Source organism: Elaeis guineensis, chromosome 12, assembly GCF_000442705.2.
Source record: "Elaeis guineensis isolate ETL-2024a chromosome 12, EG11, whole genome shotgun sequence".
NCBI classification, from domain to species: Eukaryota; Viridiplantae; Streptophyta; class Magnoliopsida; order Arecales; family Arecaceae; genus Elaeis; species Elaeis guineensis.
The window spans coordinates 11,791,261-11,818,747 of NC_026004.2; the positions used below are offsets into that span (position 1 = coordinate 11,791,261).

General features: G+C 38.4%; 2 protein-coding genes across 9 annotated transcripts; one reads left to right on the top strand and one right to left on the bottom strand.

Moving 5' to 3' along the window:
• The first annotated feature begins 7,086 nt into the window (after positions 1–7,086).
• On the top strand, positions 7,087–15,207 carry LOC105055194 (uncharacterized). 4 transcript variants are annotated; one of them, XR_002165836.3, is made up of 12 exons: positions 7,090–7,318; positions 7,943–8,000; positions 8,091–8,201; positions 8,524–8,661; positions 9,972–10,041; positions 10,127–10,182; positions 10,712–10,837; positions 13,751–13,890; positions 13,975–14,047; positions 14,133–14,207; positions 14,290–14,699; positions 14,813–15,207. XR_002165836.3 is itself a non-coding variant. In XM_010936946.4 (11 exons), the coding sequence occupies exons 1-11, from the start codon at positions 7,194–7,196 to the stop codon at positions 14,593–14,595; spliced, it is 1,203 nt and encodes a 400-aa protein (XP_010935248.1). In that variant the 5' UTR covers positions 7,087–7,193; the 3' UTR covers positions 14,596–15,207. The 4 variants fall into 4 exon arrangements, 2 of the variants coding, with proteins under 2 accessions (XP_010935248.1, XP_010935247.1); XR_002165835.3 differs by having other exon boundaries at positions 7,091–7,318; positions 14,836–15,207; XM_010936946.4 differs by having other exon boundaries at positions 7,087–7,318; positions 13,751–13,815; positions 14,290–15,207.
• A 442-nt stretch (positions 15,208–15,649) lies between these two features.
• LOC105055193 (protein DETOXIFICATION 45, chloroplastic) lies at positions 15,650–27,346 on the bottom strand. 5 transcript variants are annotated; one of them, XM_073246463.1, is made up of 16 exons: positions 27,151–27,330; positions 26,287–26,635; positions 25,767–26,129; positions 23,935–24,077; positions 22,679–22,822; positions 22,419–22,597; positions 21,978–22,113; positions 21,776–21,872; positions 21,019–21,119; positions 19,562–19,725; positions 19,266–19,337; positions 18,955–19,071; positions 18,777–18,872; positions 18,566–18,687; positions 17,190–17,247; positions 15,650–16,006 (listed from the first exon to the last, which is right to left on the bottom strand). In XM_073246463.1, the coding sequence occupies exons 3-16, from the start codon at positions 26,063–26,065 to the stop codon at positions 15,932–15,934; spliced, it is 1,803 nt and encodes a 600-aa protein (XP_073102564.1). In that variant the 5' UTR covers positions 26,066–26,129; positions 26,287–26,635; positions 27,151–27,330; the 3' UTR covers positions 15,650–15,931. The 5 variants fall into 5 exon arrangements, with proteins under 5 accessions (XP_073102564.1, XP_073102563.1, XP_073102562.1 ...); XM_073246462.1 differs by lacking the exon at positions 26,287–26,635 and having other exon boundaries at positions 27,151–27,328; XM_073246461.1 differs by lacking the exons at positions 15,650–16,006; positions 17,190–17,247 and adding an exon at positions 18,106–18,373 and having other exon boundaries at positions 27,151–27,346.
• Between the last annotated feature and the right edge of the window lie 141 nt (positions 27,347–27,487).

Genomic DNA, 27,487 nt, shown 5'->3' on the forward strand with positions numbered 1-27,487 from the left:
GTCAGAGAAGAAAAACATGCTGTTATGATATGTTATGATATAGCGCTGATCCGAGATGCTCACGGTAATCACCGTAACACTATCCCTCTACTCCTAACTTTGAGAATCAGACGAAAAGAGTACTCCCAAAAAGCCTTGGATCCAATGCCAAGCGCTTCTGCCTTCATGTTTGCTTCTATTGCATTTAAGGTGGAGGAGAATTGTCACAGACTTATCCACAGACATGTCGCAGGGGGTACCGATATGGGCGTGGCACGGTGCTGCGAAGGATTTGGCATGGCCAAAATTTGCAATGCTACTCGATCATTTGGAACCCCCAGGGTGAGATTTGGGGGGTTGCCTTGTTGGGGTAGTGAGGGAGCAACGGTTCGTCAAGGAGCGGCATAACCGTTGCATGATATCGAGGGGCTTGGGATGCATGATATTTGGAATGGTGGTAGTCCGTCAAGATATATATGGATACTCAAAGGATTCCTCTTAGTTTGAGGAGGGGCGCGGAGCTTTGACCGCGTACCCGACTCCCCCAGACCTGTAGGAGACGGGACCGTCATGGCACAGTTGTGTGGGCAATGGTGGTGCCACGTCCGAATGATCTCATGTAGAGATATTCGGGGCAATACTGGTTGGACGAGCTGGCCACCTTGTGCGGGAGGGGATATCTCGAGGTTTTATCCTTGAGAGATTTGTCTAGACTACTCTATGCATTTTCGATCTCTGTAGTAGAGCGAAGAGGTGATAGAGAGCTAGTCGAGTAAGGATGTGGCCTACCTAAACAGGCAAGTCTCGTGAGCATCACAAGGTGATGTTTTGCAGGGATCTATGGGAACCGATCGATCGTGGAGAACAAGGAAGGCTTATGGTATATCGATCGGAATATGTGTCTTGGAGCTGGGCCAAGGATCAGGGATGACCAAGAGGGTCATGCTGAGGAGAGGGCGGCTTGATGCATTTATCATCTGGTCGAAGATTTTTACTTGATAGAGCAGACTTAGATGCCGATATCATGGCAGTGCTCAACGTGCGAGCAGGCCATGAATATTGTCAAGTGATATGGCCATAGGTGAAAAGGCATATCGAGGATGCTAGATCAGGATCGTGGCATAAGAGCTTATGAGGGAAGCTTAGATAGTAGAACACTGGAGGACTCGGATGTGTACGATCATCTGTAGCTTCGAGGAGCTGCAGGGCGTGTCAGCTTGGTAGTTTAGCTGAGCAGCACTAGAGGTGGATTTGCCCGAGCCTCATACATAATAGTGGTGTTGCATGATCATGCTATGTGGATTTGGTATGTGTAGTACTGAAGGACAGCTTGGTGGGTTGCAGATCAGTGACATAGTGGTTATGTCATGGTATGAGAGTATATCTAGGATCAAAACATCTGGGATGAGCAGTGCTTGGCTTGAGGGGCAAAGTCTTAATGTTGATACAGAGGTGTTGAGCTGTGGAGCACTCTTGAAAAAAATCTATGCTATGGCACAGAGGTGCGCATGAGCATTGCAGTTGATCCGAGGGGTCGGATTACTTACGGGCACTTGAGGGTATCATATGTGTTCAGTACAACAGTATTGCTAGGTAGAGGCATAGAGGTGCAAGCTTGGCTATATGGCTGGACAGTTGCGTGCTTATTGGTATGTCCGAGGAAAAGACTCAAGAGGGTTGGCCTTGGTGTGTGGTATGCTGAGGCACCACACGAGTGTTTGGGTAATAAAACACTCACCCCGTGATATATATTATGATATAGCACTGATCCAAGGTGCTCACGGTAATCACCGTAACACTATCCCTCTATTTCTAAGTCTGAGAATCAGATGAAAAGAGTACTTCAAAAAAGCCTCGGATCCAATGCCAAGCGCTTCTACCTTCACATTTGCTTCTGTTGCATTTAAGTGGATGACGTCAGTCTAATGCGACTAACGTGGATGGATGTAACTGATGGGACCACTCAGACGATGGTCTCTTCGAGGTTTTAATTATTTTGTGGTGGTCTTTTATTTTCTTCCTCCTTTAAATTTGTTCTTTGAAGGCATAGGTAGCCACATATCTTTTTGTGCTGATTATCTATCGCGATTCCTCGAAGCAAGATGGATTCACAGCACGTGAAGAGACTTGAGCAAATTCTGTCTCGTAAGAGAAAGGTTGTGGTTTCGATTGCTGAAACGAGACCTGAGGTCAAAGAAGAAGAACATGCTGTTCCCACCATCGAACCCACGATCCAACTATTGAAAGCTGCGACGTAGGGTTCTCCAAAGGAAGTCCCGACCGGTGGGGCACCGATGGAGACGGCACTGGAGATGAGCATCGAGGAATGCTCTGAAAAAGATCTGACTAAGGAAGTGCAGATGGAAGAGGCGGTTGACAACCCAGGAAAAGATCTGACTAAGACGATAGAAACTAGGGGATGTTCGGAGATGGTGACTCTTGTTAGGCATTTTCTTGCATCCGCTGCTCATGCAGGACCCTCAGAACTGACGCCTCATGCTCTATCCACATGAGAGATCCTCCAATTTGTTGCGGAATACTTGAGGAACCTCCTACCGTCAGCCAAAAAGTTGTTTCTCAACGAACAAAGGAGGGAAAAACAGTCTGTCGATGCCTTGAGATCCCTTGCACATGTGGGTCAATGTCTGATGAGCCTCGTTAATTCCAACCTCGATGCTCCGACGATGGAGAAAGAGGAGATCGACTTGCTTAAGTATCGATTGGAACATCTGGAGAGGGATAACACTGAGCTGGTCAAGGAACTCAACCTTACCGAGGAGGCTCTTCAGGAGGCCCAAGAGTCGATTCTCCATTGGAACGAAGAATTACGACAGGCTAAAAGATGGATTGAGGCCCTTGAACAATAGAAGTATACGGCCGACAGGAAGGATGAAGACCTCGAGGGAAGGATTAAAACTCTTGAAAAATAGAGGTCTGAGGCTGAGAGAAACTATTGCCGGAGCCATGATGATCTGAAGCACTTGAGGAGAACACTTGAAGCAAGAAGAGGTTCTCCGAGTTTTGAAACTCATTCTCAAAGGAGCCTCAGTGGTGGTCCGCCCAAGAGGGCCAGAATCTGCGAAGGGATGAGCTGAGAAGAGAGAGCTCTTTGAGAGGATGGATGTTTCTCTTTCAGGGGAGTTCAGATCTCCCCCGAGCCGCTCTCAGCAGTCCAGGAGATCGGATCAGAGGTGGAGCACTTAAAAAAGAGATTAAAAGAGAGAAAGATAAATTATAAGCTTCTCTAGGATAAATTTATAGATCAGGAGATTTTACTCAAACATACTGAAAGCAGGAGAAAGTGACTGGAGAAAGAAGGAACTAAGATCATAGTCCAAACTTGCAAAGCGGCGTTCTTCATGGGCTTTGAGAAGTGCAAGTCCATTGCCCAGGTGCATCTTCCTCTTGATTTCATCAAGCATCTTCAAATTGATTGTCTGGACAAAGATTTACAGGTGGTGTCGTCGAATAGTTGGTCGAGGTTTATAATGACGTCCTATTTTCCAGACGAGATGGACAAAATTGATGTAGCTATTCAGATTGAAGACATTATCCGTGCTGAGGAATACCATCTCGCATACGACCGCCCCGACAATCTCTCTAAGGAGTGATTCGTGCCCCTCTTTTTTTTTTTTATGATCCAAGGCCCCTAGTCTTGTACTAGAGTCTCCACAGGAATAGATGTATTCCTCTTCTTTCTATGAATATTAAGTTTTTTTTAGTTTTGAATATAAGCTCGACCCCTGGCTGTAACTGCAAAACCCAATTAGAGTAAATAGCTCAGGCGAATATTTAGCCTGGGCTACGCTTCAAACAAGGCATGAGTTGAGCTGAAGTCAGGGTGAAAATCTGAGCTGGCTTCTACTGTCATACAGATTTCGAAAAGATCAGAATTCGAATTATATCCGCGTGAGAGGAATTGGAGCACGTCTGCACGTATTCCTTCGAAAGAGGTGTAAAATGCGATTTGTCTGCCATTGACATTAACTACTATATCAGCGACAGCAATCATATCCATTCGCAGTCTCCACATATCATGCGTACGCCAATCTTCTGTCAATGCACATCTCCTGCAATTAATGCATTAATGGGAGGCGGCTTTTCTTCCTCTGGAGAACCCTGCGTCGCAGCTTCCAATGATTGGGCCGTGGGTTCAATGGTAGGAACAGCATATTCTTCTTCTCTGATTGCGGGTTTTGTTTCAGCAACCAAAATTACAATCTGTTTCCTACGAGCCAAAATTTGTTCAAGTCTCTTCACGCGCTGTGAATCTATCTTGCTCCAAGAAATCGTGATAGACAATCAGCATAAAAAAATCTGTGGCTATCCGTGCCTTCAAAGAGCAAATTTAAAGGAAAAAAAATGAAAAGCCATCACAAAATGATTAAAACCTCGAAGAGACTATCGTCTGAGTGGTTTCATCTGTTACGTCCATCCGCATTAGTCGCATTAGGCTGACGTCATCCACCTTAAATGCAACAGAAGCAGATGTGGAGGCAGAAGCGCTTGACATCGAATCCGAGGTACTTTTGGAGTACTCCTTTCATCTGATTCTCAGACTTAAGAGTAGAAGGATAGTATTACAGTGATTACCGTGAACACCTTAGATCAGTACTATATCATAACATATGTCAAGCTCTCAAGTCATTAATACGATCGCTGACCACCGTATGAGCTGAGGAGTCTATCTCCGTGCTGAGCTGAGGCGTCTCCAAGATCTGATCTGTATATGAGCTGTTCAGCCGACTTATCTCTTCGACGTGCGCGAGAGCTGTCCATCCCGAATAAGATAAAATTTGACATAACCATCTTTCCTGATCTCGCGGGAGCATTTAAGGGCTGAATTATCTCATCTAGTTTGGCATGTCTAACAGGCCGACAATCTCAGGATCGTGCAATCTCATAGCTAATAACCTAACTGTTCGACATTCTTCTATATAAACAATCAGAGTCCCGAGGATCCAAGTAAATTCAATCGAATCTCTCTCAGAGAACTTATTGCTACTTCTTTGTTCTCTGCTTTTTTGACTTGAGCGTTGGAGAGTCCTTGTCAGAGCCACAACCTCCGATTTGAGATTTATTTTACAGATCGCTCTAGCACCAACACCACCACTCGAGGTCTTCAGATGTTCGTCCTCCGATCCTGACCGATTTAAGCAGCAACACTAACCAATTTGTTGGTTGGTCGCATGGAAGGTATGAGAAGTTGTGAAAGTGTCCACTGATGCAGCACCACAAAGAAGACCTGAAGAATGGGATGAAAAGCTTGTAATGATCATGACAGAGGTTTCTTCATATCCTTACTCAAGCCAAATACGTGAAAACCGAAGAAGATAAGTTCTGTAGTTAATCCACACCATGCTGCATAAAGCTCTATTTTGTTATTGAACCACCAATGTCATATATGTTGCATACAAGATCATACTATGGTGATCCCTAATGATGTAACTAAGCCCTGCAACAACTCAGTCTGTTTTTCCTTGGTTCCAATATAGTTGTTGGTGCTTGAAAAATTCAATTGTAAGTCATTGTGCTGAAGGAAAAATATTTGCTGAATTGATTATCTTTACTTGGTAAATACAGTAATTTCTAATTGTCCATATAATCCAAAATACTTTGCAATACTCAATAATCTTCTAGTTAGTAATTATACTAATTAAATCCTGTAAATAATTGAATTGCAGAACAGCTAGATTTATTTCCTTCATAGCCTTTACATTGCATTGATATAGATCACAAAATTAATCCTGCTAAGACGATAAACCTCTAAAATGAAGAAAAATCTTACAAGCAAGCCTCTCCCAACAGACTTCCACCAAAACACTAGTACACTATATATAGCAAATGTTAATTTCCAAATCCAAATCAAATTAGAACCAGTTTGATTTTTTTTTGTAAGAAAACTGTTTGATCAAACTACCTATGAACAATTTTGCTAGTATGAGATGATTAACTTAGCATCTTTCCATCAAAAACAGATTCGCCTCAGATTCTGTTTGAGTAATACAGAAAGATTGGATTGAATTCTCCGCTCGATTCATGGATTCATCAGTCCATTTCGGATTTAATAAGTTGATTCGCTCGATTCATGGATTCATCAGTCCATTTCGGATTTAATAAGTTGATTAGTTACCACATACGCCAAGAAATAGTTTACCATACATGTAGCGCAGAAAGCTGCGAGTTTAAATCATTGACGTTAGGTTTTTTTTTTGGTAGAAAGACGGTAGGTTGGGAGAGTCGTTCCCAAGCTGGCCGAGTTGGCTCTTGATATCATTATCATTTATTATTGTTTATTATTAATATCCTTACCATGTCATATCATCATTATAACAAAACGTCAACAAATATTATGATGATAACAATGATATTATTTATGATCATTATCATTATATTATTTACACGTCTTGACCTCTCCCCGTCAGCGCACGTGACAGTTCAGAGTGGTAGAGATGAAAAAGTGGCGCCAAAAGATTCCACGCCGACTTCACAATGTCGGAAATCGGCCTCGTTAAGATCGTGATGCCCTTGACCCAGTAATAAGCCTTGCACCAGCTCTGGACCCTCCAATAGTAACTCACCATATCGTACTTGAACATTTCAAGATGAGATGAGGATCTGTTATTCACGGAAAAATTATTGTCTGGGCGTGGTCTAGGTAGACCACGCAGATCCCACGGTGGATAACACGCCACATTAACCTTCCATTTCATGAATTCCCGATTGCACGTAATCCACCGTGCACATGGTGGGGTCCAGGAAGTAATTTCTCGTTATCCACCGTCTCCGGATTTGGCATTGGTCCACTAGACCTGGTCCCTGTAATAAGCGGCCGAAATCGGAAAACGCGGACCAAACACCAAACAAGACGGACATTTCCGACGAATCAGGGGCAGCGCACGTTTCAAAGGATGGATAAGCGCCACATCCCTGGTTGGTGGGCCCGGCATATAACCTAAATTTTTTGGACATTAACCCCCAATTTTTCAGCATTATTCGTCGGCCTCTGCATCGCTCGCAAAAATTACCGTCGCACCGCCTCCGAGTCAAACGTTCATTGACGACGAGAAAAATCCCAAAAAGATAAAACCAAAAAAAAAATGTAGAAAAGAGGAAGAATAAAAATAGCTGGCAGGAAGAAGAGTAGAAGAGGAGGGAAGAGGGGACGAAAATAATCGAGAGCTTTCTCTCTCTATTCCTCTCTTTTCGCCCGGATGGGCTTCCTTCTTCTCCATCTCTGCTTCTTATCCCTCCTCCTCATCGTTTTCACCGCCGCCGTCCATGGCGCCAATTCCTCCGCCTTTCGGACCTCAATCCCTCGCGATCTCTACCATTCGAGGTATCTTTCACCAGATCTAACTCCGTTTTTTCTTCTTGCGTTTTACGAGATCTTTACTGGGTTTTGTGTTTGAATTTTGATAGAAGAGTTGCTAATTTGGTTTCGATTCTTGACGTTATGGTTTTTTGAAGTTTTAATTCGATACTAGATGGGATCGGGTTGGTCTTTTTCTCGTTCGAGTGCTGGAGCAAAAATGAGGGTTGATGTTGGTTTCTAAGGCCATGCTGTGAAGAAATTCTTTAACTTCGCTGCTGAGACGAAATCAGATTTCTTTCTTTATGCGATTCTCAAGTTGAATTTGCTGAACTAGACGGCGGTGTGACAGAAATTAGCGAGTTTTGAAGTGGGCGTCCATATAAATATATAACGAAAACATTTTTTCACTAATTTTAATAATTAAGTTTATTTTTATGATCCATCCAATGAACCCTTTTTTCTAATTTTGTTTTTTAATATTAGGATTCACTAATCGGAATTTTTTTGTAGCCAGAAAACTTCTGACTTTTTGGGAATCCTGGTTCTTGATTTATGTTTTTTTATTATGGATTTTCTTTCGTTTTAATTGGGCAAATAGGTTGGGTTACTATCATTCTTTTCCTTACTATTTCTTTTCTAACTTTCCAGTGGTGCTTTGTTGAATGAAATCAAGGCCTTGGTGGGTCGGCATCCAGATGTGTTAACTGTGAGTGGGTCAGCTTATGTTTTCTTTTATCAATGTTCCATGGATTCATTTATGTGTAACTTACATCGCATTTTGGCCTGTATACCATAGATGGAAACAATGAGGGCAGACAATAAGGGATATGCAGCAGAAATTGTAGTGGTCACATACAATCATGTCAAGAAGCAGACAAGTAACAAGTCAAAGTTCCGGATCCTTCTGGTGAGTCTTCTCATGCTTCGTTAGAGAGAACCTGGGTGGTGTCAAATGATCCTAGAATTGTGTAATACTAAGCAATTGATGCTATTCGATGTTTTAATATAAGAAAAGAATTTCCATGTTTTCTTCAGAAGTAAAGAAGGGATTTCTTCTGATGCTAATCATTTTGCATGCATCAAAGTAGAGATAGTGAGTTGGATTTTCGAAGATATTGCAATGAATAGTAGTGCAGTGAGTAGTAGTTAGTACCTTAATACAATTACTAGATGAGTTTGTCTGGATTTTAATGGCTTGCACTTTTGACAGACCATTCCTTGTCTTCCAGAGCTTTGGGCAGCACGGGAGGGAGCTTATTACCTCTGAAGTCGCATTGCATCTACTTTCAGTTCTAGCCAGAGAGCAAAAGATACTCAGCATGAAACCGGCATCCTTTAACAAAATATTGGAAAATATTGTAATTAAGGTAAGATCATAGCAGCTATTTTAGTTTGGGTTCCTTTTTTCTCCTTTTTCTGATGAACAACAGTTTATGTTCTTTATCACAAGGCATTAGTGCTAGTCATCCTGCAATCTAATTTCAAACCTGCACTTTTAGCATGTGCAATCACATGTTGATTAAATCTCTACAGTCATTCTATCATTTGGAATTCATTTATGACATGATCAAGCATGCTAATAAGTACGACCAATGGACTGCACATATTTATCCCAAGGCAGTTTGTCTATCAATTGGTCTAAAATGGGAGTTGTCAAATAGCTCCTTCGCCCCCAAGAAAAACGAAAAAGGTGAAGAGAGACAAAAGGAGTTTTTCTTTTCAGTCTAGGAGGCTATCCAAGAGGGTTGCACTGAACCCCCCATCATAACTAAATCTGGAGTGACTAATGTAACTTTTTCTGGGTAAACTTCTCATTATCACTACTTATGTATCATGCCAATGTTATTAAAAGCCTAACAAAATATGATCATGAAAAAGCGGCTTCAAATTCAAAGCATCACTAATCTTCATAGAAATCAAGTCATATATTAAAATAGTTTCAAACGTGACCCACTAACAATGTAAACAAACAACCTGGCAAATGATATAGGAAAAGAAAAAAAATCCAATAACATTCTGGAACAGAAAGTTGATATAACAAAGTTTTATCTATTAGTTACATGCTTAGATTTGGAACTACTTGATAACTCAACATTATTGCATTATGCATAAGACATCAGTACCAAGCATCAAGTAGATTGTGGTTGGTGCATTTTATTAGTGTTTGAAAACTCAGTTTCTATATTGACCCAACCAATTACTACAGGTTTTCACAAAGTAGGGGCATCATGGTTGGTGCTCTAACTTATGGAAATTGCTGTAAAAAAACATTAACCAAAATCAGGGGAAAACCTAGAAAATAAATAGTAGAAGATAACAAATGAAATGTGCTTTTGCAATTGCATTCTTTGGATTTTGAGTATTTTAGGTTGTACCATTTCAGTAGTTTTGCAATAAAGCATTAAAAAAAGAGAAAAGAAGAAACAACTGAACAGCCATTTTTTGAGTGTAATATACTATTTTATTAGCTGATGCTTCATATTTGCGTAAATTATGAAACTTGAGTTCTAATATACCCACGCTTATGTCAAAAAGTTTGTTTTCCTTTTATTCTCTTTGAAACTTGGCAGTCAGCAACAATTTCCTCCTATTATTCCACATGTTTGCTTCTTTCTTTTGAAAGACAGATAAAAAGCTTTCCCAAGAACTTGGTATGACTTTGCTTTATATTTGATAGGTGGTTCCAATGGAAAATCTGAATGGTCGCAAACTTGTTGAGGCGGGGGACCTTTGTGAGCGAAGAAATGGTTATTCAAAATAAATCACTTGTTGTATATAGTCTATAATTAGTTTGTTTATTTTCACTTCTGCTGAAGTTTTGACTGTCACCAGGAAGAGGAGTTGATCTCAACAGAAATTGGAGTGTGGACTGGGGGAAAAAGGAGAAGGTCAGTTCTCTAACATATTGCTCTTCTAGTACTTGATTTGGAGTTTTTTTCATCTTTGTTTAGCATCTACCAGTCTCCTTACATCATTTATTGTCCATTTTATTCAACTAATGTATCATGTGGATTATGAGTGGATTTACTAGACAGACCTTTGGTAATTATATTCATGACAACAATTGAACTAATTTATGACCATGACTCTGATAATGGTGAAAGACATACAAACTCCAATATAATTGAAACACAGCGTGTTGAGAATCTGTGCAGCCTTGGCACATACAATGCAATAGGTTGGTGAGTTGGTCAATGAAGGATTAGCTGAGATAGAAGATGTATAGGTCAATGGATGCATAATATAACATAAGCATGCTTGTCTTGTTTCACTTGCAAAGCTTATTTCAGCTGCATATCTTAGTTAATTGCAAATATATGATAATTGGTTAAATCTTAGTGTAATTTTGAAACATGGTCTCATTTTTAACCATGTCAAAATATGATTTCTTACTTTGTCATTTGTTTGTTTTTCCAGGACTATGATCCATACGAAGAAAATCCTGGAATTGCCCCTTTTAGCGAGCCTGAGGCTCAAATAATGCGGAAGCTCACCAAATCATTTGAACCACATATTTGGGTGAATGTACACTCTGGGATGGAGGTAGATTCTTAACTCATTTTTGTCTTTTATTTTTTGTAAGGCTCCATTTGAATAGGCTATCTTACAATTCAATTACAATGAATTTTTTTGATGGGGAATGTAATGTATGTCTGAATTGTCTCACTAAGCATCACTGTGCAAAGATTTGAATTTCTAAACTAAGAGTATAGACTATCCGGATATTTTGTTAGGTTCGCTTTTCAATTAGGAAGGAATACAAGACTTGTTTCCAACGTTAAGTGGCCTGGAATGAAGCTAAGTTTGTTTCTGAAACTACCTCTTTTGACAAAATGAAGACATAATATCAATGAAGACTGAGGGACAAGAGATACCACAGTGACCAATTTCGTTGGTTAAGATCTGTAATACAAAATAAAGGAGAGATAAATGACGATATATGTAGTAGAACTAGAACTATTTGAAGTGGAGACGTATTTAGAATATTATGTGACAGAACATGCCTTGGAGATCTGGGGAAAATTCTATAAAACAATGGTAAGACTTGCAATCTTGTATGGATTAGAGTGTTGGGCAATAAAGAAAGCATATGAAAACAAATTAAATTTGACCAAAATAAGAATATTAAGATCAATGTGTGGTAAAACTTGCAAGGATAGATTAAGAGACTAGAAAAGTTTATAGTTTGCAAAAATTAAAGACAAAGTGATGGAAAATTGATTGAGATGGCATGAACATGTATAGCGAAAAAATTGAGGCAGCTCATGTATGGAGAGGTACTTTACTTTGTATTGAAGATTGTAAGAAAAGAGGAATAGTTGTGAGGAAAGATATAGAGAACATGAAATAACATCAGAGGTGGTCCTAAATAGGAATAGTTGGCATGACTCCAAATCAATGGGAGAGGATAGATAATTATGATTGTGATATATTAATTGGAACCACGAAACTTCTGCACTCATCTAGTATTTTCCTACATTTCATGATTTCATTGGAGAATTAATGAAATCAACATGTCTTCTTCTCTTATTAGACTTGGTACACCTGCTCTTATTTAATACAGCCCTGATTCCTCCCCTATTGGTATTATTTCCGAGGCTACCCCAACTTATATACCGTTTTGCTAACAAATTATTGACTACTACACTTTATCTCTTGTTGCCTATCTGCATGAAGGGATGGAAGGTTTTATCTTATTCCCCTGCTCTATCAGTTGTCAAATACCCCAATATTGCAGGTTCCTCCTTTCATTTTAATTCAATCTGTCGAGTTTGGGTGACTACATTAGGCAACCTTGTGCTGATGGAAAAGATGCTTGCTTATAGATGTTGTAAAAGAGGTGGGTAAATGGAGCAGACAAAATAAAGGGCTGCCATTTCATAAATTCCCATGTAGTTACATAAAAGCAAGCATTTGATAATATGGTGATATCCTTCAATAATCAAAACCTTATCATACCACTCATATACAATAATAATTGTCCTCATATAAGTTGGAGACAGTATAAGAGGTTGCTAGATTGGTGTGGCATTGACAAAGCTTTGGTGAGTCATGTGACACTAGAAAAGCAAAGAAAAGTGATAGTGCAGGGTTTAGGGAATCGATGACAAAAATAAAGTAGTTTAACATTAATCAATCAAGGTAAATAAAAAAGCATGATCGGAAGAGGGATGGGCTGGCAATATAGTGCTGATATCCCACCTAACATGAATGAGAGCTAGCCCACCATCTTGGATTTGGGCCATGGGAAAAACAAGCTTGATAGCCCATAGGGTCAGGTTTGGATCCCAAATTTGAACACCTGAAGTGTTATTGTGTTGGGTCTGGTTTAAGCTAATCAGTACCTGAAAAATCAAAACCCGGTTATATAACACAGTGTTAGACTTCACACCAAATGTTAAATCTTTAGTAAAATATTTAATAACTCAAAATCCATAAGGGCCTGTTTGGTAAAATACTGGTAGAATAGATGGAGAGAGAATGTGCTTTTTTTTTTTTTGTTTTAGAAGGGCTCCCTTGCGATGGAACACAAGCCCAATCCTTGAGGGATTAAAAAAAGACTTCGAGAGTTTTTTCCCTTTCTCCCGGAATCCAGCAGGGATTGGACCCTGCAACCCTCTGCACCCCCGCAACACCTCCCTCCAAATCCCCACCCTGGCTTCCCACACTCGCACCCGACAAATATCATTAAAAGAAAAAAAGGAAAAAGGAGAAAAAGCTCTTGTCCCTGCTAATCCTGCTAGATCCAGTGGGAACTTCCCAAACAAGCCCTTATTTTATCAATATCTATATATCATGATGCACCACTAGACACGCCTAAAAATCAATCATTACATGTTTTGACAGCCTGCTACCTATACATCAAATTGGTGCAAAAGAGGACTCTTGCAACTAATGTTCCAAAATACATGATAGGATATATGAATTGAAACATTTATTTCGATAGAAAAATGTCATATCATGCCCTTAAAGCTGTCTGTTTTTCATTCATTTGATGTGCAGGCTAGAGACCTTCAAAACATGTGGTTTGTGGTTTCTAGGCATTTTTGGAGGTCTGGATCAATGCCAATAGTATAAATCTTCAATTTGAACAACCCATCTTTTTCTTTTCTTTTTTTTTTTTTAAAATGAAATCTTTAGCTCTTGAACCAATGTTTTGTTTGCCATAAAGAAGATCTTTTACAAACTACATAAACTTGATCCTGTAGGCTTTATATGTGTATATCTGTGAGTGTTTATCCTCTCAGCTGTGAAAAATTTGGTAGGTTAAACAATCGAATCCACCTTTCTTTTCCTCCAGTCCTAGGGTTCTCTGCCTGGTGTTGATTCCCATGGCTTGTGGTGTAACATTTTAAGTGCATTAACTTGGGAAATAGTGATTAAATGGACTGAAATGGTTAGGGTGGGGATCTTTGTTTTCGTTTCCTCTGCTTCATTCTTTTTGTTTGGTTACAGGCTTTATTTATGCCATATGATCACAAAAATTCTACACCGAGCGGACTCACATCACGCTTAATGAGGTCAATGTTACAAGACTTGAATCATCGTTACTTTCAAGACAAATGCTTAATTGGTTCTGGTGGAGGCTCTGTTGGGTTTGTACCATAACTGAGCGATATTTACCAATAGAAATCAGAGAATTCCAAAATATACTGCTATTAAACTAACTAATTTTGCAGGTATCTTGCACATGGAACAACAACTGACTACATGTATGACATTGCCAAGGTTCCAATGGCTTTCACTTTCGAGGCAAGTTAGCAATTATTTTCGGCAATTACCAAAGTTATGTAAATCATTCAAAGTGAATGATTTTGTTGACCTTTTCAATGAGCAGATTTATGGAGACCTGTCAGCCTCTTCAAAAGACTGCTTCAAAATGTTCAATCCAGTAGATAAAGTTACATTCAATGTATGTGATCCGAAAAAGATTGTTACTTTTTATTTTTAGATGCGGTATTAGAATATTTATGCAATACTATTTTGGCTTTCAGACAGTGCTCAACAAATGGGTTGCAACATTCCTCATGCTTTTTGAGATGGTGCCCAGCCGGATAGACAGTATCCATTTGGCAGTCTCTGCGGTCAAGTGGGTTCCTATAGGTGGTAATGTAGTAGATGGAAGCTTGATAGGTGATAGTAGGGAAAGCAAGAAAATTGAGGGCCTCGAACTTGGGATGCAAGAATTAAGAACTTATTTCAGGCTGTTCTTGCTATCTTCAGTTTTATTGATGTTCATGTTTTGTTCAAGGATATCAAAGAGTAAATGCAGACCAACATACTCAAACCTTTCAATTTGAATTTGAATAGGGGCAAGTCATCTGTTTATCATTTTCCTAAGTTGCTTCTAGATTTATGGCAAGAAATGCATGGGCGGGAACAGCTCTGATGGCATTACATCAAGGTATGGACTAGAAGACAACCCTTTCTAACACGTTATATGTTCAGCCAATGCTTTATTATTTTGATAATATCATGAAGGGGTTGAGTCCAACCTTGATTAGGCAGTTTTTTCAGCATGTTAGAATATAATGTTGCAGACAGATCCTGTGGTGATGGTTCATGCAAGACAATTAGGTAGGGCTGAAGCTGTAGAGGTATTAGAAGACATGCAAGATAATTGGTGCTGCTTGGCTAGGTGAACGACAACCAAGTGTTTGACTAAATGTTTCCTGCAAGGCAGTCTTTCAAATTGTGCTTGCAATGCTTGCTACTGTCGGTCCGGGGAGGCTTGTGTGATTGCAAACAATTTTGTTTTGACAATCACGCTTTATTCCTTTATAAACATGTAATCGATTAACTTCTACCGCCGGAATTTCTGTATATTCTTTGTTACAAGTCTGTCTTTCATTTAAATTCATGTGTATTACAAAAAGTGAGATAATAGTGCCATGATCGTTATGGTGACAAAATCCCATCTCCTCTAAGGCAACTTGTGAAGTAATAAATTTATTGGTAATACGTCATGTAAGAATCACAGAAGTCGTCCATCTAATAACGTATGTTTGAAAAGATGGAATCCTTTAATATCATTCAAGCAATGCTTGCATCAAAGCCATGTCCTTCGCATCATTTTTCTTAACTATCTTATGATGGTATGAACGGCACGACGGATGAAAGGGAATTGGAAGTGTCAAATTGTTAATTCCAAAGCTTTCGAACAGGAGACAGAATAGCATTTTTAATTTATTTCCTGATTTCCAATATATGACCATCCTTTTTTTTCGGTCCTGGACAAAAGAACGGGGTAGAGCACAATCTTCAACCATAATCAGGAATGGCTAGCCGATGCTTCTTTCCTGCTCGTTCCTTTCCTATTAAGCTTTGGGAATGGAGGGCAGATGCAAATGCAAATTCTAGTAGTAACACGCTCTTTCTTCTTAGAGGAATTATCACAATGTCTCTTTAGAAGGAAAGAAATATTGGTTTCCCACTGAAAATTCCCACTTTGCACACAATGCTCTGATCTTCGCATATCTCCCAAAAAAAAAAAAAAATCAAATGCTGTAAGAAACAAAAAAAGAAAAAAATGCAAATTATAATTATTGACATTGTTATCTTCTAGCAAGAACTGAGACTGATCCACATTTCCAGCACGAAAACTGTCAATTCTTGGTCACGGTTTATAGATGCGCTTCAATCAGTGAGTGCATTTGCATACTCCACCTCGCCAGTTTCAACTGGGGCCACGGTAACTGAGTCATACTGGGGCTGCATGGCCAGAAGGTATCACAAGGACATGCCAGCAAAGAAAGAAATCAGAATGCTTTCTATAACAGTCATTACAAATATAATGGCAATCAAATCATACAGATTGATGTGAAACTTCAAGGTTAGCCCTTAATCTGAAAATCATGCATCACTTTTATTTTTTTAGGCACATAGCACGAATTGTCCAAACATTATACTAGAGTTTAAAAAATAATGCTTTCTCCATTTAGTCTCAATAATTTTGAAAGCATGCAAGTTTAGCAGTCGCATATACTGGTATTGTAAGAAATTAAAAAAAAAAACTGCTAATTGATGCTTAAGCTAATTTCCTTCAAATGGTTTTCTCATGTATGACGTTTCAAGTGGGCCCGCAGCATAGTTTCATACATGAAACTTTGATTACAGTCCATAACCAAGAAAATCCAAGAAATGAAATATTGGTGGAGTTTTACAAAGGAAAAAAAAGCATGGATGTTATCTATCCAACTCATGTAGGGTAGAAATAATGAAAATACGTTTTGATGCATCTCAACCACCATAATGTGTTTCACGAACTCAAATTTGGCAATTAGGAGGGGGCGTGCGCATCAGATACATTCATATGCAGAGAACTAAAGACAGTACAAAACATGTTTTGATACTAAATGACAAGGAGGGGATCAAAAAGCTTTAAAACAATTTCTATTTGAAAGTTCTTAAGAAGAAGAGGAATGAACAGCAACTTTAGCACTGTTGGTTAGCACCTCAATCTCAGGGGCTCCTCCTTCAGGAGGTCTGGGGTTCAAAACCTAGTGATTATGTAAAAAACGAAAAGAAAAGAAAAGGAGAGAAGGAAGCTGATATTCGGGGTACCGTGTGATTGTGTACCAGAGGCCCTGTATTGGAAGTGATGGAAACACGAGATTAATGGGGAAAGTTTTGCAAGTTATGGTTATCTTCGAAACTGGTCTTTTCAAGCACAAACATCTTGAGGGAGATTTCTTCAACATCCTTTCAAAGGATTCCATGATGTCATTAGGTTCAATTTTCTACCAAAACGAGCAGATAAACTTTTATCTGACCATTAGGCTTTTTGAGCATAGGCATAAATATGATAGCTCACTACATAAAACATGATTACAAAATATGCTTTTGTAGTAACTATAAATTAAAGCATTAAATAAGCTAGGATGTCATCACCTACCTCAGATTTTGGAATTTCCTGCTGTAAGAACCACCATGGACCTGTTTTCCAATATAATCTGCAAAATGAAAGCAGCCAGCTTCAGTTGAATCAAAATATAGATGTTAATCATGATGAGGTATGGTATGGTTCCAATACTCTCTAAATATGTGCCCAAGAAGACAGTGGATGGAATGAACAACAAAAAGAATTAATTGAAAAATATTTTTGGATGTTCTGTTGAAAATTAAGACAACACTATCAAACATGAGAGTAGAGATTCCAGTCTTGGATGTTGAGGGATTCAGAAAAGAACAAGAATGCACAATAGTCAAATAGGTATACGAGCTGTAAGATAAAATTTTCAATGACTGATGATATCCAACATAAGAGTTGTAAACCTAAACGAAGGCTTCATAATTTGATTAAAATTAATCTTTGGGCCTTTGCATGAAATCGGATAAGTATGATGCTACAAACTTAAGTTACTTAATGCATGCAAGTATTTGTATTACCAAATCACACACAACTCAAAATAGAGAAGTCATTTGGAGGAGGTAACATTGCAAGGAGGTGTAAGCATTCATATAAATGCATACAAGATCGGATGATCCAAGTATCAGGCTCCCCAGGCTCAGTTCAGCATAGGAAAGGTGTGCTTGAGCTCAGCTCAAACTTGACTGAGCTTAACATAAGTAATTCAACCTCAGTTCATATGTTCTGAGCAAAGCATTTATTGATGAGCTAAGCAACCTTTTACTTTCGCAAGCCACCAATGTAAATGAGCTGAGCTCTGAACTCTGTTTGAGCTCAGCCATCTCCTAAATGAACCAAGCCTAAATAAGCCACCATCGGCAGATCCCAAGCTGCTTATATACACCTCATGTCATTTGCAGCTCAAGATACCAGTATTATATAGACATGATGGAAGCAGGTCCAATTTTGATCAGTGTCAGTCTAGCTCAGTTGAAGCAAGAAACCATGATCTAGAGGCTTGTGTGTGTGTGTGTGTGTGGATGGATAGATATACATATAGAAATAAATACAGATCTAGATCTAGATATGGATATAGATATAGATATAGATATAAATACAGATCTAGATCTAGATATAGATATAGATATAGATATAGATACATTTTGATGGCAAGAAAAACTAACCATGTGGATTGTGAACTAGGTAGGTATGTCAAGTTTGAGCATGAGCTACAGCATACAAGTTAAAAACTGTATTACCAAACTGCCTCTGCATACTAATAAGTTGCACTAAACAAATATTAAATTCATCAAGCATGAACAACCATCATGGGATAATAAACACGGAAGGATGGAAAATGATGAATATGCTGACTGGCGCAAGCATGATAACTAATACTTCCATTAACATGCATGAATTACCTCAAAAATCCCGCAGACATTCGCAAGCTCATGAAAAGGGTCAAGCCAGACCAAATTCCTGCAAGGCCAAAAATGGATGGAGCATATAGCAAGAATAAAGAAGATAGTGCTCCCACAGTCATCTGGAAAACCAACAAAACTATGTCAAGGCCAACACAGTGTAAACCAAGCTGACACCAATGAAGTTAGGCTTTCAGAAGGTGCAACATACCATAGAGCAAGCTGAATATGAGAAATCTGAAACACCATAATGGAGACCATCAAAAATAAAAGCAAGAGCATTGATTGGTTGACTGGCACTGACAAACTGAAATAAATTGGAGGAGAAAAATCAAGGAGGTCAAGAATGAAGACAAAGCTAATTCAAATATAATGCAAAATATGCATACCAGAACACCAGTTCTAACAATTTGAAGCACTCCTGCATCTTTAGTGAATAATTCTGCAAGATTACCAAATGATGCAAAAAGGACTGCAGCTAAAGCAATACCAATAAACAATCCTGTCTGAAAGGAAAAACATGTGTTGGTCAGAGTAGTTCCATAACAAAGTAAATCAAATTATGCTTAAAAGTGTGCTTCAGTCAATAAACCAAGTCTGTCAGACCGCAATGTAAGCTAATAATATTTTAGTAACAAATTACTGGGAACTCATATTGCATCTTAATGTTCAATGTAATAATACAAAATAAAGGGATTACCTTTAAGACGTAGTGAGTAATCTCCTTCACTCTATTGTAGTCACATTTGGCAAAAGAACTTGCGATCAATGCCTACCAATTAGCAAGAATAGTTTAATAAACCGATGAGAATAAAAATCAGAATCCCTAGGCTAAAAAAAAATGGATCAGCATCCACTCATACACAGACAAAGTGGTGAGGAATGGCTTCTAAAAGTTAAAGAAACCAAAATTGGATGCAAAGAATTGTTTATGTTACATGGCCATCAAGAGAAATGGACATGCACATGATCCAGACTTGGTAAATCTCCACCTACCTGCGCAGAAACAGCCAATGCATCTGTAAGTAGCGATACAGCCAGCCATACTTGCAAGCAAATCTGATGAGCAGCCATAGCCAATGGCCCTTGTCGTGCAGCCATTGATGTTCCAAGGGTCATGGTTACTAAAACTGAGAGAGTTCTTCCCAGAAGCAAGCCCCCTAAGAAATCAAAATTTCCAATAATAACTTGCATTAATTCAGAGAACGACACATAAGAAACAAGAAATAATAAAACTGGTAGGAATGGTCGGAATCTCACAATAGACTGAAGATCTAGATGACCCAAGAAAAGGAATCATTGAAGATACTAAATATGTAGTTATGCATGGAAAGAAAATAGCATTTTCAGTTAAGGTTCACATCAATTTACCCAATAGACAACTGAAACCAGAAAAACTGCAGCTGATTTTATTTTAATACAACTGATAATTATCCCAGTCTCATGCAATTGTACTAACTACTGATGGTAACTTCTTGAATCAAATGCTGGCCTCCATGATCACTAACACTACCCCTTCTATAACAATTCATCATTTGCATCAAAGCTACCACAACTCATTACCTCTAATTAATGGTCACTTACAACCATGCATCATCTCAATGCACCATGTGGGTCATTCCTGTAATTATCCTCATCCCTACTTTACCATATAATAGATTATCATCAGCAGATGCACTGTACATATTATATTGGTTCATCTCATAGTAAACTCCAGGTGTACAACCCACCTTCAGCTTAAAGTGGTTTAAAATGTTTGAGTAGCCTATAACGTTAAAGGACATACATACTCGACGCCATTCAAATTTCCTTTTTGTATTCTTATCTAAAAATCTGTAGCATATCTCTTATGAATTTTATCCTAAAAGGTTTGTAACTGGATTCTATACGTTCCATCCTTGGTATTGTTTCCTACTCATAGGGCATAGATCATCTGACACTATGTATATCAGGGAAGATGCTACGAAATCAAGCAAACTCTAAAATTTCAATTTCATCTTTGAGTATTAATCATAAACAATTTTCTTCAACCTCTAACCAATCTAATGATCTTGCACAACGTCGGTTTAAATTTCTAGCACATATGTTGCATCTAGCTTCTTATCTCAATGATAACAACAGCTATTTGTTTTGATATGGTAAACTAATCTACAGATTGGATTACAGATCACATGATTGAAAATGTAATGCAACAATGATGAATGCACAACATGACTCTAAATATTGCCACTAATACTCAAGCAAATACCTTGCATGGCTAGAAGTTATCTAGTAACAATAATGTTGCAGAAGACCTTTTTTGGATCAAAAAAAAAAAAAACTGTGGAGACCTCATCCATAGCTATGTAACAATTGTTTGAGACATGCTATCACCATACAGCATCAGATTTGGTTTCAGAATCAAAGCTGCAGATGTTCTGAACCACTAAATTTATTTCCAATATATTACTCACCAGATTTAATATATCCACCAAACTGCAGATCCTCGATCTTAGGAGGTAATATAACAGCTCTCTTACCAAGAGACCAGAGAAGCAGAAAGGTTGTAATATACCTGAAACATTTAAAAGGTTAACTTCAAACAGGTACTACAAGGAACTCCATAATACAGCTAAAATCATAAAGCAAATATACTCTTACAGATTATTCATTTATGAATATTTGGGTAAATATACCCTTTGTGATCTTAATAATAGATGCTATACAGATTCACATGATAAATGAAGATCACTTCAACATGCTACATCATATGCACCAATAATAAATATAAAACCAATGAGGTTATAAACAATTAAAATCTCATCATATGCAACCATACTGTTCTGGCAGGTTTCCAGCATTGTCCATGGCTTCAAAAACCACCAAAACAAGATGGTACGACGGGCACTACATCTTCTAGCAGGTTTCTGGCACCGATACACAGTATGTCGATACAGGACACAATCCCATTGCTTGTGTCAGTACCTAGTACCGTACCATTCTGGCAGAAAAAAACAGTACAATGTACACTATTGGTATTTGAAACCTTGGATAACATGAATATTATGAAACTGAAAGGCGGAAATATAATTAAAAACTTCCAATGTTCATGAGTACATTTATCATTTTTGTGTCAACTCATCAGTGTCCCGGAGTACTAAATTATTAAAGGTTAGTTTTATTAAGTACTAATGGAATTATACAGTAAGGCTAATGGAATATGGTACATACTGAGATGCAATAGTGGCAATAGCAGCTCCAGTTATACCAAGATGGAAAGAATATACAAGTACTGGAAGTAAAATCACAGCTGAAAGATTGCCGAGTCCTGCATCAATGCCAAATGTGTTACTTGAAGCTACGTATTAGAAGATAAACAGAAAAGCTCCACAGTACATATGACATATAATTTCAATACTCTATGCAAACTTGCCTACACAAAGCAGAGGAGTCTTTGTATCCTTAAAACCACGAAAGACACCTTGAACTGCCAAAGAAACTACAACTGCAGGAGCCCCCAAGGCTCTTAAAGAAAGAAACAGCTCTGATGGATAACGCATAGGTGAAGCCTGTTCAGAAAATGAGTTTTATGAAACAATCTTCCCCTGTAAATAGAAAACCATGAATATAAAAGATGGAACAGAGTTCGCATCAAATATTGCGATCTCAGCTTCTGGGCAAATGAAGGCATTTGCATGCAAAAAAAAAAAAAGAATTTTTATACGGGAGCAACTGCAAAAAAAAATAATGCTTGAAATATAGAAGTAAAAGAGGTCAGGGTTTTTCTCAGTAGCAATGACAGATAATAGTTCCAAGACAGAAGAAAGAAGGGCCAATAGTCCTGAAGTTAGCTTGAAGTCCGTCAGGAACTTACCAGTGGCACACCCATGATGTTAAGAAACAAGCCAGCTCCCAAGAACAAAGCTACAGCCTCAATGGTACCAATTGCAGCAGCTAAAAGTAAGGCAGTGGACACAGACGGTAGTCTCAGTCTCTCTACCATCTCACTGCATACCTGTTTATCCTTGAAATTCTCTTCTGGAAAACCCCTACCTACAAAACCATTGATCTAAGTCAGCTAGGCAAAGATCCCCTCAGGTTTTCATATATGTTCTTTTTTTAACCATGGAGCACCTGAAATAGCTTGTCCAGTGGCATATTTTGAAACGTCTTCTGCTACAAATGAAGTTGTGATGCTCAATAATGGAACATTAAAGAGCTTCGATATAATATGGAAGATGGACACTGAAACCCCAGCTGAAGCTAACTCCACAGGACCTTTGGACAAATAAGATCAAAACCAACTAAAATTATCTAGAGGTTCCAACAAATGCAGAATGAAAATATCACATAAATGTCATGCACAATAGGATGATTACAACTAAGCTGCATTATAAAGCAGTTGGGTTGATCCCGAAAAGTTAGCTATGAGACATTTCTGAACAACCAACTATAAATGTATACGTGTTATAAAATAAATATGTGCATATATGCATCTGTGAATGTATAGTAGAATGACCTTCTGCTAGCTACAGACTCAGTTGCCTACCCAATGAAATAGATAATTTTGAGGACAACTGAACTCTTGACTTTTTAAAAAATCAATATAGCTTACAAAGACAGCTTTATTTTAGAAGTTGGACTTTTGTCAGGCCATTCCACCCTAAACTACTGAAGGACTCAAAGATACACCTCAATGAACTCAGATCATAATCCAGTAAAACATGCTCCCCCTTCAAGCAGTTATGTTTGTGCAGCTATCCTGGTTGCTAAATGCTAAAATGCTGCCCAACTTCTGCAACATCAAGGACATTCTAAGAATAACAAGAAAACAAAGTATTCAACTCCTGTTACATAGGTGTCCCCAACAAGCAACTCGGATTTGCAAACTTAGAACAAGCAGATGATTCCCAATAGATGAGCTAACATTTAATGGTTCAAATCTTAAAAAAAGTAGGTGAACCATGGTACTTGTAACTTGACAAATCAAATCTCGAAGAGGAAATAGAGTGTAGACCAAAGATCAAACCCATCACACTATCTAATAAGAGTGTCTCAATGATATGAAATTGGAGTTCTTGTGAGAGTAAATGTAAGGTCCAGAGACAGTCCAGACTTCATGTTGATCCATCCTTTACAGTCCAACAGCTCAGTATTTTACAGTTATAAATAAAGAAATCTAATCACATTATCAACATATAAATCTACAAAAATAAAATATATAAAAGGTTAGCAATGACAAATTAATTGAAAAAAATGACCCTCAGCAAATATAGATATAAAGAGTAAAACAAGTAATATCCATGGAAGAAATTGATTTAATCAAAGGGAATGACACATTTCCAGCAGCATAGTGGTGCTAGAGAGCTGTAGCAGCATAGAGACAATACCTAATCTACCAATGTATACTGTCTCCATCAGTTGTGCAAGTGGATCAAGAGCTTGCCCGACAATAGCTGGTAAAGCAAGAATTATAAGCTCATTTCTCACATTACCAGGATGCAGAACATTGGCAGGACTTCTGCCTAACTTACTGGGGAAAAACACATGAATTACTGTCAGAATTGACAACAGTTAATCATAAATCCTGTCATAGAACAAGGCTACAAACATATTGTAAAAAGCCTGAAGAATGCACTGTAGCAAGTATTGAGAATAAACTTTATAAAACAAGTGTTGAGAACAGACTGCAAATCATTTGATATTTTCTTCACTTTTCTCCCTTACAGGCAATATAGAATCTGGGGTGAAAACCAATTCTAAATCAAGAAAAGGGCAAACAAGAGACCAATATAGACTTTACAGAAGCAGCACATATAAATTTAAATCATTCAAAAGCAATCAGCTTTTCATTTTGTGCTCATAGCCCACAAATCTATCCGTGTCATCATGGGCTTTAAAGATAACACTATTATTCTGCAACTGCAACTTGCTAACCATAAGTCAGACATAAAATCCCACTGTATACATGCGAAAAGAGTAGTCTCCAAACTCTCAACTTTCAAGTATATATGATCTAATTATTCCTTATCAAGTTTCCTAGTGTTTTAACTATCAAACTTTATGTTTTTTTTCTAAGGTGTGCAAAAGAGTTGATAGTTAACAACAACAATGAGAATAACAATAAAAACACTAAGCAAAACATAAAGACCAATAGGGAAGAAGGAAAGAGGGGATGACATGAAAGTAGGAAAGGACCAAAACAACTCCTAGAAATTTATAGAAGAAAGAGGGAAAAGGTAAGATGAAGATAAAATAAAGAAGCCAAAGGGTGGAAACTAATAATGCAAGGAGAAGAGGGCTGGGAAAAGGGACGATGAGAGAGGCAACAAATAAGAGGAGGTAGAAGAATGTAGATGAAGAAATAAGAAGGAAGAAAATGAGAAAGAAAAGAAAAAATATGTATGCAAGTTGCCATCCCAAAACGAATATGAAGGGAAAAAGAAGAGGAATAAGAAAATGAACATGAAGCTGCCTAGATAGCCTCCCTTTCATGTATGTTGGTAATCTTCATTGTATGAAGTGCTAGAAGAACTTTCTCTTTCTGAAAGATCAATGGCTGCAAAGATGATTTTGAGAATACTGAAGGCTCATTTGGTTCACAGAAATAAATGTAACTCAGTTTTGCAAAAAAAAGGTTATCATGCCATGCTCCAATCAGTTAATGGAATACACTTTGTCAACTCCTGATCATTTTGCATTCGAGTATGTAGCATCAGTCTACACATTTTAGTATACAGAAGATACATATACAAAAAAATGCTCATCTTTCTAAAATAATGTTGCAGAAACTTTCATAGGAGTGTTTTATTTGATATATGTAATCCAAGAAAGACTAACTAAGAGAGACCAGTTGTTGCAACAACTCTGTTAGATCATTTGGAATTCAGGAAATCCAAACAAAATGAAAGATAACATCAGTTTGGGACAATTTAAAAAGCATATAATAACTAGGGTATGCACTAAGGGATTTCACATGTTGCATGTGCAGTATGCATGTGACAGAGAGCAACAAATTAACTGCTATCATGTGGTGAAAGATATTCGTGATTATTTTGAACTGCCTAAGCAATAACATATTGACATAATTCTGCTACATAAGATCAAAGCGCTATCAATATTATACTATTCTATGTAAATAGCCATTAAGATTTTGTCCTAAACCTTGACAAACTTAGAACTGAAAAGAACAATTAGAGGGAACAACTGATAGGGAGCTTACAGTATGCCATCCTTAGTGCCATCCAAATGATACTCATTCTTCTGACTGGGTCTTCCATTTACATCATATGGACCCGTGTCACAATCTGAACAAGACTGACTCTTGACTACAGGAACGGTACGTTTTCTACATGCATTAAAAGCAGAAAGAGACGACTTTGCATGATCAATGGACAGACAATATTCTTTCAAGATGGAAGAACTAGGCCTAAAAGAATATCTCATTCTCTTATTGCCTCCTCCATTGTGATCACTGGTTGTCAATCCAGGAAGAAGTCCATGCTGATGAATAGCCTTCATTATGTTGAGCTTATAACAATAGAACAGATACAGGTACCAGATAAATTCAGGTTATCCACTGCCTCTGCAAGAAGAGAAACCAAAGATTACGAACTTGATACGTTAACTCTTTTAAAAGGATTTTACCCACAGAAACTGGATATTAGATCAAAGGAATAAGACACAGATATAAACCACAAGCCTCATCCCCTCAATTTGAGGAATTGGCTACATGGATTCACCTTCACAAATGACCCCTATCAAGAGCCAATTCCTCTTGCAACAAAAGAATGTCATCCAATCACAAGCCTCCCCCCCTCCATCCAAGTCTTCAGTGATCTCAACCAAGCATTAGCAACCATTCAACCTTTATAAAAGACGTGATGCCCTCCCTCGCCACTGCATTCTGACGTATCCTGAGAACTTTAAACCATCTCAAACCGTTTTCCCCCATTCCTAATCATCATCTGATTTACTAAAACTCTAACACCATACGTCCGAGCTTACCCCACAACCACCTCAACATCCTCATGTCTCCCACGCTCCTTGACCCCCAAAAATTCCACTCCGCACATGCAGTATCTTGCAAACCTTAATCCAAAAATGGTAAAAAATTATAACATAAACAACCACAACAGTTCCTTGACACCACATAAAGAAAACCCTATCTTGACAACCACAATTTTCACAAAACCATATTTTTCTTCCGAGATTACAAACATCATCCTGATATAAATGATCAAACAGAAATATGAGGGCGGGGGGGTAACTTCATCGCGTAATTGATGGAAAACGAATAAAATTCTTCTATAGTATAGAAGGGAAAAAAAACAATGACAAAAATAAAACCGTCGAACTCGCCCATGGAAATAGGACCAATTGCTCCCCAACAGTATAAAGTCGTCAAATTATATCTAAACAGGGCCGGTGTGAATCAACAAGGAATTGAAAGAAAAAAATCTCCACAGAATCCAATATAAAATCCAGCAGAAAGAACGGCATTCGAGGGAGCAAGAACGGATAGGCTTCGGCTTCCACCGCCTCCAACTCTTCGCCCACGGTCTCAAAGAATTAAAACACAAGAAAGTATAGATTCCATGGCTTACCCTAGTCCTCTCTCTCTCTATCTCTCCCTCCGTCTGTCCTTCTATCTTCTTCCCCCCGCCTGCCTCAGCAAATCAAACGGAACGGACTCGAGAGGAAGGAGAGCCGAAACCACCGATGATTCGATAGAACGAACGGCCGGTTCTGTTTTCAAGGAGAAGTAAATAATCCTAATCGGCGAGGAGGGCGGCAGAAGCTAATAGAATCCGATACGATTCCCGTTTTTGGACCCGATCCACGGACTCGCACGGCACTAGTATAGAGTTCCTGGTCGGGTAATCGGGTAAGGTCTATTCATAATAGGACCGAGTCCGCGGATAAATTACACGTCTATTTTCA

Coding starts and splice junctions, on each gene's coding strand:
- LOC105055194 (XM_010936945.4), top strand. CDS start 7,194: ATGGGCTTCCTTCTTCTCCATCTCTGCTTCTTATCCCTCCTCCTCATC. Junction 7,319..7,942: donor CGCGATCTCTACCATTCGAG/GTATCTTTCACC, acceptor CTAACTTTCCAG/TGGTGCTTTGTTGAATGAAA. Junction 10,838..13,750: donor ATGTACACTCTGGGATGGAG/GTAGATTCTTAA, acceptor GTTTGGTTACAG/GCTTTATTTATGCCATATGA.
- LOC105055193 (XM_073246461.1), bottom strand. CDS start 26,065: ATGAAGGCTATTCATCAGCATGGACTTCTTCCTGGATTGACAACCAGT. Junction 21,873..21,977: donor GACTCCTCTGCTTTGTGTAG/GCAAGTTTGCAT, acceptor GCATTGATGCAG/GACTCGGCAATCTTTCAGCT. Junction 21,120..21,775: donor ATTGCCACTATTGCATCTCA/GTATGTACCATA, acceptor TAAATGTTTCAG/GTATATTACAACCTTTCTGC.